This window comes from Pempheris klunzingeri, chromosome 14 (assembly GCF_042242105.1).
Source record: "Pempheris klunzingeri isolate RE-2024b chromosome 14, fPemKlu1.hap1, whole genome shotgun sequence".
NCBI classification, from domain to species: Eukaryota; Metazoa; Chordata; class Actinopteri; order Acropomatiformes; family Pempheridae; genus Pempheris; species Pempheris klunzingeri.
Window position 1 is genome coordinate 8,431,124 of NC_092025.1, and position 9,514 is coordinate 8,440,637.

Consider the following 9,514-nt stretch of genomic DNA (forward strand, 5'->3'; position numbering starts at 1 on the left):
TTTTTTGGCACCACTGACTTGTTGTGATTCCCATGCTCAGCTTGGTTTCATAATGCCTCCGACCAATCGATTTACCTCAACCAGCCAGAAAATTGAAAATTGTCTAACAGTGGCACTCCCTTCAGAATGTCTGTGAGACAACAAGCACAAACAGGCCCACTTACACACTGCACACCTGCTTATATGCAGTACAGTAGTATTGCCTTATGCAAACTGAGCAGATGTACGTTATGGTATCATTTTGTGCCTTGTTGAGACACACAGAATTAGTCGGCCCTCCTTTAAAGTTTCTAATTCTGTTTTAGCTTTTCAAACAATGGTGCAATGTATTTTGCAGCCAGTGGTGTCACCTCAGCAGTAACATGTCCAGTGGTCTGAAGCTGTAACATGCTGTAATGTCTACGATCGAGAGCTTACGGTGAATCAAGAAAGACAGTGAAAGCTTTAAAACAGAGGGGACAGCACAGAAGAGTAGTTGTTCTGGCCTGGCCATGTGTTGTGTGGACAGTGGCTGCCACCCAATGGACAAAAGGTTCATGTGCTCAACAATGCACACTTGACCTAGCTGTGAAATCATTTAGGCCCAAAGTTTTTCTCTCGAGACATGATGGACTACTGACCCTTTTTAAGGCAAATAAGCAAATGATTGATAATATATTCTGCCAGTTCTTCTGCCACATTGCTGAGGAGCTTTTTTTTTTCCAACAGCCGAGCAAACTCACATTGCATCATGCATTCATAAGCAAAATCTGAAATCAGATAAAACCATATAGTGATAAAACGGCAGACGGAGAGACAGCAGGTGTTGATGCCAAACCTGAATGATTAGTTTTTATTCAGTAACAGTCTCCTTATCATTGTAACCTCACAGTGACAACAGGACTCCAGGAAGTCGCCCTAGGTATACTAATTAGATGACACAGAACAAATACAGATATAATGTGTAAATCAGTGAGATTTTCAGAGGTGCTGGTTGGTGGATTTTTTTTACCTTTGGACCCAGCTGAGCTACCTGTTTCCAGTGTTTATGCCAAGCTAAGCTAATAGTCTCCTGGCTATAGTTTCACCTTTAGCAGACAGATATGAAAGTGGCACTGAACTTCTCATCTCACACCTGAGAAGAAATGCGAATGAGCTTATTTCCCACAATGTCAAAAGATTAATAAATAAAATAAATAATTTCAGCCAACATGCAAAACATACTCATGCATCACGTAAGGTTCTAACTGTGTTGCAGAGCTCTAGATCCCCAATCCAGATCTTATTATAACCACCTATAAATAGTGCTGTTGGTTCTAGGTCACACTCACATGCACATTTTCTGCTTTTTAAAACGGCCTGTCTTACGATGATCATCAAAATCAGTTGGCTGCAGAACAAAACAAAGCAAGTGAACTCTGGCTGTGTACATATTCATTTCCAAACCTATAATTTTGATGTCTTGTGTACTTCAAAATTATAAATACATGCATAAAAGTATCGGGTGGAGGCAATGTGTTAGAAAGAAAGAGATAAGCACAAAAAGTTCACACCTGCTGTTTTACAGTGAGGACCGTCTCTGATAAACCATGTCTACGTAACTTAAAGGATAACTGATCTTTTTAAATGTGGGACTTAATTCTACATATTTTGGGTTTGAAAAAATATATATAATATATTATATATAATATAAAAAACATTTTGGAATTAATCCAATAGATCACCTCAGCCTGCAGCCACAAACTTGGCCACCATGGCTGTACTGCAATCCTTCAGGGCAAAAAGTGTTTGTTTTTGCCACTGACACGTTCAGATTGTTATTCAGAGTATCTGACAACATTACTGGGAGGATCCCTACAGAAATGGACCGGTAGGATCCTCTTTGTTTAACCAGTAACAGCCGTTACGCTGCTCGATTCAAAGCCACCAGACTCCATTGATAAAACCAGTAATTTTACTTCGCAGAACAAAGGAGTTTCTGGTCTATTTGCTGTGACTTTAGTGATTTAACACATTAGTTTGGAAACACCAGAGTCACACAATAACACAAACTAGCTAACCGATCGAAGCAGTGGCAGAGGCACTCTACTGGACCAGCTCCAAAAGTTTTTTCTACCTGCCAGTCATTTTGAGCTCGAGATATGGAAAAATCTGTCTCACTTTTAAAATAACTATCCTTTAATGTTTGATAACTAATGGGCCCTTTCCCACAGTCATAATATGATATAACACATGAAGAAAAAAAAGCATGTCTCCATCACAAACTGATGCTGCCAACACTGGTATACTGCTCTGTTGTCACTGCTGTAATGTCTCAGGTTTCTGCACACCAGCCTTGCACAATGCACCTTTTACATACTTTTTCTATGCCAGAGCAACGAGCAAAATATGGGTTATGGGTTAGCTCGGGTTAAGCACTGAACTTTCACATCGAGCTGCACGTATCTCGACTCGAGTCTCAATGGGGACAATCTCCTTCATTACATGAAAACATGACATGATAGTTAGTAAGTCAGTCTGGGTCTGACAACTGGCCCAATGTGGTGCTGTCAAAAGAAGTGTGTTTCACTGAATCAAACATCTGCCTCAATAGTCTACATATTATTTAATTTAATTTATCAGAATGACTATACACACTATAATTATACATAAAAAAGGGCTGTTCAATAGACAAAAATGCCTATCATGGTATACATATTTTTTTTATTTCCACAGTTCAATGACATCTAACAATATTCCACTTTTTCTGTTTTAACTGAAATTACACTAATGTGATATTCTACTTGTAAACTTTTAAGTGTAACAACTATGGAGGGACTATTTTGTTTCAATTATATGATTACAAAAAAGAATCCACATCTCCACATTGAAGACATGTTTCCAAAAACAGACCACTGCACAGAGCTAACCTTAACCAAAACTTCTTCTTAGCTACTCTTACCTGCTGTGTGAGCCTGACTACCACAAAACCAAACACTTCAGAAAGCTCAAATTCAGGTGTTTGTTGTACCAGTTAATAAAGAGTTTAACTTGACGCTCCTCCGCTTGTTGTCCATGATTATCTGAGTGAAAAGAACTGAATAGGCTGTCTTACGAGACCATATGGCCGTGGTCTGTGGTGGCGTTTGGGCCGTTGTTTCCTTCAGCGTCCTATTGTTTGGTGGCAAAGGACTGGGGGGGAGGGCAGGGGGACCACAACACATTCTCTCTTTCAAAACACACACACATACACACACACACACTCTCCCCCTTGCACGCAGGCACAAAAGCACATTACCGGTGTCATTACAGTTTCATCCATGGTCCAGACATCTTTAATCCTCTCTAGGTGGGTGCAAAACTACGTACTTAGAAGCAAGAAATATAAAAAAAAAACAAAAATAAGGCTGACATATACAGTTATTTTAGGTGGTGATAACATTTAGCCCAGGCATACATGCAATGTAACAGATCCAGAAGCACCAGAACAACCCACACTCTGCTTCTCAGTGAAATGCAGACGATTTCCAAAACTGTGAAATTGGCCAAAGATCCAAAGTGAAATCATAGCCAACCAAAAAAAAAAAGCAGCATTTTGAGATGTAAGCACTTAAAGGTATGAAATTCTGCGATGATATGTAAGTAGAGTCAGTCGATGTGGAATTTGTGTTTGCAAGTTAGAATCTATTCACTCAGTGGTCTTAATGTGGTTCAACAGTAATACTTACGTTAAAGTCCTCTTTGTGCAGGTCTTGAGTGGTCCTCAGCCAGCTGCGGTTCAGTTCACTCAGCTCCAAAATAGTCTGCACCTTTAGCGCGACTGACTCTCCAGACTGTCGGATCATCTCCACGATCTCATCCCTGCTCTTGCTCTCCACGTTGACCCCATTGATTTCCACCAGCCTGTCCCCTGGCACCAGGCCCAGGGCCCGATCCTTGGTGCCAGCGCCTGGTTCGGCAAAGTGCACCACACGCCGACACACTCCTCCGTCAGGCTTCGTGTCCAGCATGGTGGTCCTCCGCAAAGAGAAGCCAAAATCCCCAGTTTTGCGCCGCTGTAGCTCGAGCTCTCTTGGATCTGGTATCGGTGGAGCGACAAGTGCAGGCAACTGTAGGTCTGCACCAGGGAAGGTCTTCTCCACCATCTCAGGAATGTGAACCACATTGGTGTCTTTATAGCTGGGGTAGTACCTCAAAGAAGATGTGCTCCAGTTGTGCCCAGAAGCTTTCACAGTAATGTCCTCCTCGATCTTCTGGGAAAAAGACACGTGCCTCTGGCCTACCACCGAATTCAGCTTGGCCAGCTCCCCAAACTTAGCTGCTCTCTCCTTTACAGAGCTGCGATGGTGTTCCAGCTCATTTCCCTTCGTGTTTTCACCAGAGGTACTTGCACTTATTTGCCCGACGTCCTGCTCCGGGGGGCTGTGAAGACGCTCAGTCCCCAGGTCTGTCAGGCCGAGCTCCATGCTGCTAGCCACCTTAATTGGGATAGGGCTAGAGATCTCCAGCCTGCTCCTGGAGTCCCTCTTAGAGCTCCCTCGATTGAGGTGGAAGAAGCCTCTGCGTATGCTCATCTCCTCCAGGCTCTTTAACTCTGCCTGGGACATTCGCTCCTTCTTGTCCTTCTTGTCTTTCTTCTCCTTCTTGCCCAAGTCCTTCTCCTTTTCCTTCTCCTTGTCTTTCTTAATTAGGTGAAACATGCTTTTCTGCAGTCTTTTACCACTTGAAATCGTTTACAGCGAGAAAAGGGCAGTTTCATAAAAACGATTCTGAGAAGATCTCATAGAAGTACCTGAGGAGCATCCACGCTAGGCACAGACCAATAATGCCATCTGTCGAGAAGGGGAGGGGGGAGAGGAGAAAATTAAGAAAATATTTGCTGAGCTTAATAGAATCATTTAGTTTTGCAATCAGAGCCTGACTAAGAAACTGTCATGCCGATTATTGGCTAATATTGTTTAATCATGCACATCTGTAACTGCACATACGTCATTATGACAGATGTGCACAGAGAAGTTGCAGGAGATACAATAAATCAAGCCTGAAATTAATTAAAAAATTCCTATTTTAACATCATTTCTACATCTTGTGGTTGCAAAACATTTCAATATTGCAGTGAACGTCCCGGCACGCCTGCTCTTCCCATCTTGCAGTTCTCTTATCACTGTAGGTACACAGTGTCAGCTGTGAGTTAGGGAACTGATATCACCTTCTGATGCGTTCTCAACAAAGGAAGAGGCAAACTCTGAATATACTCTCTCAGTCTTGTACACTGACACATGTCTGTGCCACTATACATCTGAAGCTGCCCTACATACAGAGCTTTGGCCTCATCTGTCAGGGCTTGTCAAACACTTTAATGGTGATGCTGGGCGTTAGAATATTTGTGCATGCAGATCCAGCAGGCTGTGTCTCACATACTACGTGTGAACCCATAAACAGTCAATTCGCACTTAATCCACACTTAATCACATCTCCTGACAACAGAGAGGCTATGGAACACTCGGACGCCTTTAGAATGACTTTACAGCACTTTACAATTCTGTGAATACTGTCATGGTGACTTTTCACAGGAAATGAGAATGGATCCTTGATTTTTAGCTTGGCTGGACTCACTGTACATGTGCTATTGCTACAGAGGGTTTAGTCCAGGGCTTGGCCGTAATGCTCTCCCTTTAAGCTGCTTTGCCCTCATTCTCTAGCACCGGTGGCCTTGGGGAACACTTTCAGCAGACAGTGTAAAAATGTCATTCATGTTAAAATAACACTGAGTAGAACGCTACTAGCAGATGTGACACACACATACCTGTAACTGTCCGCAAATGACCGCGTTGTTGTCTTGCTTGAAGTTTGCAGCATTTTCCTCCTTGGAATTGACCGTAGGTGCGAGAAAATGTACTTGTGATGCCTTCAAATGCTGGCCGTAAGCTCCGACATACGAGGATTGTGGTCGTTTATTAAAGACTTAAGGATGCAACCACTCTCGTGGTTGTGTTTTTGATTCAAAACACAGACTGTTAGTCATGTCTAGAATAGCCCACATATTTATATGTAACAAAATGCCAATTTAAAGGTTGACGCATTTTACATGCGTATTATATGCAACATTGAACACCAACAAAAAATAAATAATTACTTTAGGAATATTTTCACCATCTCTCGCTTACTGTTTTCATGTAGTCCATTTGTACATTAAACATCTGGATAAATTGTGCCAAATTGAGCTCCCCCCCACACAATCGTATTTGGGTCGTCGATGTTTAAACTGCTCTGAGAGATAATAGTTCCTACAGTACCTAAAGGCAGCACCAGTGTAACCCGGACAGCAGTGACCCCTCCTGGTCTCTCACGTACTGAAACAGTGAACGTGCAGGTACAGCACAGGCACAGGTAAACTGTAAACTGTCCATTTCTGCTCGTCAGGACTCACTTTAGACCTTGAGGTTCAACCACATGTCTCCATGTAGAGATCTGATGGGATGATGGTTTTAAATTTGATCTGATATCTGTGCAAGTGCAAGAAAATCACATCTTTTGTCCCACTCTGTGGCACAGGTACCTACTGGGTTTAACTGCACTGACTTTGCTTTAATTTAAAAATAGAGAATCGGTCCAAGATAAAGACTAGAGATCAAATCAGAGCCCTTGTACCTTCTAAGGATGGGCCTGCCTATTTACAAGGGATCCTTTATTGTACATGCTTTTGCTCAACAAGGCTAGCGTAAGTGTAAGAGTGGATGTTTGAAGAAATCACAGCACATACAGTGATTTGACCATATTTACAGAAAGGTTTTCATAAAATGCTGCACTACATTGATATCAGTGCATCCCTCGACGGTACACCTAATAAACCACGAGAGGTGAATAAATCGCAACATCTCCAAATCATTCAAAAATTCCAGCTTGATATTGTTAAGAACTCTTGCACTGGTGAGAGTCGTCTGCGACTAGAAACAAATATGCTGAATCTGTCACAGTTTCTCACTGAAAATTGTACGAATCATTTAATAATTCAATAGAAAAAATGTAGAAAACTAACTTCAAGGCTTACTTAAACTGATCTATCCTGAAAGTATTTCAATTTCAATCAAGTGCAGTCAATGGAATATATACATGACACAAAATAAAAAATATAGTGTAAAATCATTTACAGCCATGACTTCTTGCCTCTTCCCATTTTGGCCATATTGTGCAGTCTAGTCTTGGTGCGTTCCTTTTCATCTGGATTTCTCTTGGAGGTGCACTCCAGCGTGGAGTCCGTCTCAAAGGAGATGGCCGGGGCCTGGTTTGACCCGTTCTTGTCTCTGGACACGGTGGAGGCGGTCTGCAGGATGACCCTGCCCCGCAAAGAGTGTTTGAGCTCAAGCAGAAGCGGGTTGTTGTCAGAGTATAATTCCACCTGGTGCACGGGGTCGCAGCATGGACAGCATGCAGAGAACAGCACCCTGAAGATGTAAATCCAGCCCAGATAGTGCAGCTCCACGATGTTCAAGATGAAGCAGCCCAGGCTGACACTGAACATGAAGTTGAGGAAGATGGTCTTCTCTGTCGCTCGAGACACGAAGCAGTCAGTTCTGTTTGGACAGGGGTAGGTCTCGCAGTAAAAAAGGTGTGGAACTTCAAATCCGAATAGGTAGTACTGCCCAATGAGGAAGATTATTTCCATGATGGATCTCAGCAGAACATGTATGATGTAGATGAGCAGGACTTGGCTGGAGAGCTGGGTTGGGTCTTTTTCTACCTCTCTCATTTCCTCTTCCAAGTGATTCGTCTCCTCACACTCACCTTCCTGTGAACTCCAGACCTCATTGTTATAAGCTGTGTTATAAGGGCCGCCGGCCTCCAGTGCCGTCTCTCTATCCCCTGCTATGTATTTGTCCCTTTCACGTGGTGGTGACGACCTGGGCACAACTTCAGCCTCCTTAACCTCCAGGTTTTCATTCTTTGTGATTTTTTGCAAGACGTAGACGATGTAGAAGATGGAGGGCGTGGAGACGAGAACGATCTGAAAGACCCAGAAGCGCAAGTGTGAGACTGGAGCAAAGGTGTCATAGCAGACATTGTTGCATCCAGGCTGGAGGGTGTTGCAGGTGAACTTGGACTGCTCGTCGCTGTAGACAGCGTCCCCGACCAGGGCGACGAGCAAGATGCGGAAGATGAGCAGCATCGTCAGCCATATCTTGCCAATTACTGTGGAATGGTTTTGAACCTCCGTTAGGAAGCGGCCAAGAATAGACCAGTCTCCCATTTCTGTGAAAATACAACAGTTAAAACACAGTTACGGTAGACAGGTGGGATATTTTCATCAATGAGTGAATCATAATGAAACTGAAATGGTTGCTCAAACACCCCTGCTCTCCTAAGAGAACATGCTCTAAGTATGACTCAGTAGTCTCAGTCATAAAATAGCTTTTTTGCAATGTGTCATCGCCTCATGTGAGTGTGCCACAGTCTGGCATGATCTTCAGTACGGCTGCTTGAGTTATCATTTTTTATTTGTATGTTATTACATAAGCTGGAAATGATCAGACTCATCTTCACAAAAATACTTCATTCAATGACCCTAGAAAATATTATCTAAACTCTGCTCCTAAATCAAGAATTCATTGTGAACTTCATCATAAAAAATGTCTTACTGAAAATGAAAACAAGCTGAAATGATAGTCATTTTGTCCTTCAGCGCTGGAGGAGCTTACCTTTGGAGAATCTGAGACTTCCTTATCCAAAGCTGGAGAAGTATCAGAGGAAGCAGTCTCATAGCTGCCTGTTGCTGGACGTTATCGTGTCTTTTGAGCTGGATGAGGGGGAGAATGGGCTGACCACACATATTCCCTACCTCTAACTGAAACGTTCATTGCCCTGTATGTGAATAAAGGCTTTCAATGTACAGTGGGACAAAGATTGAAATGTACAATGGGGGCACCTTTACTGAACAGCCATTCACGGGCGAGCAGAGAGTTCAAAGAACATACTGGAACAAGTGCGCACAATACTGATTCAAGCATGGATCAGTATCCACTTTAATTTTAAAAGTCTAGTTTCCCATCAGAGTTTAATGCTTTGCTCTTCGTGGCGGCCACAAAATGTGATGTGAGGAATCCCCATGGCGCCGTAAATCAATTTTCATTTCACCTATGATGAAACCTTCAACGCCTACCAGCAAGTTTTGACTTTTTTTTTTTTTTTTCAGGTTTTTGTTCTGGTGGAGCAAAGAATATATTCAAATCTTAATCATAAATGTGAGGACTTAAGGCAACTTTGCCAGGCTTTCTCTCACTCTCTACTGAAAAAAAAAGTGTGAATTAATGTAATAAAATACCAAGTGTTTCCTGTTTCAAAAACTAATAAAGCAATGTTATTATTTAGCTTCTTCTTCATCTTCTTCTTCTTTGGCTGCATGTGATTTAGAATAATAATTGAACTCTTATGGAGTTCCTCAATCTGAGATACTGGGATAACTGTGTTGTGTTGGTCCATATGGTATTATCATTTTGATGCTTAATTCTGTTGAAGTTGTTACTGGAATAAGGATGATCTTTTTGTCTGCCTATACAGT

The 9,514-nt window shown here is 42.3% G+C and overlaps 2 protein-coding genes across 2 annotated transcripts in view; both read right to left on the reverse strand.

Moving 5' to 3' along the window:
* Window positions 1-4,658, reverse strand: part of LOC139212924 (unconventional myosin-XVIIIa-like) — a 58,768-nt gene extending 54,110 nt beyond the window's left edge. Inside the window, exon 1 of the mRNA XM_070843492.1 lies at window positions 3,687-4,658. Coding sequence (XP_070699593.1) covers window positions 3,687-4,658 — 972 coding nt within the window. The remainder of the gene's footprint in view (window positions 1-3,686) is intronic.
* A 2,447-nt stretch (window positions 4,659-7,105) lies between these two features.
* Window positions 7,106-8,206, reverse strand: LOC139213195 (gap junction delta-2 protein-like). Its single transcript, XM_070843837.1, has one exon. It carries the CDS (start codon window positions 8,204-8,206, stop codon window positions 7,106-7,108), a length of 1,101 nt encoding a protein of 366 aa, XP_070699938.1.
* Between the last annotated feature and the right edge of the window lie 1,308 nt (window positions 8,207-9,514).

Coding starts and splice junctions, on each gene's coding strand:
- LOC139213195 (XM_070843837.1), bottom strand. CDS start 8,206: ATGGGAGACTGGTCTATTCTTGGCCGCTTCCTAACGGAGGTTCAAAAC.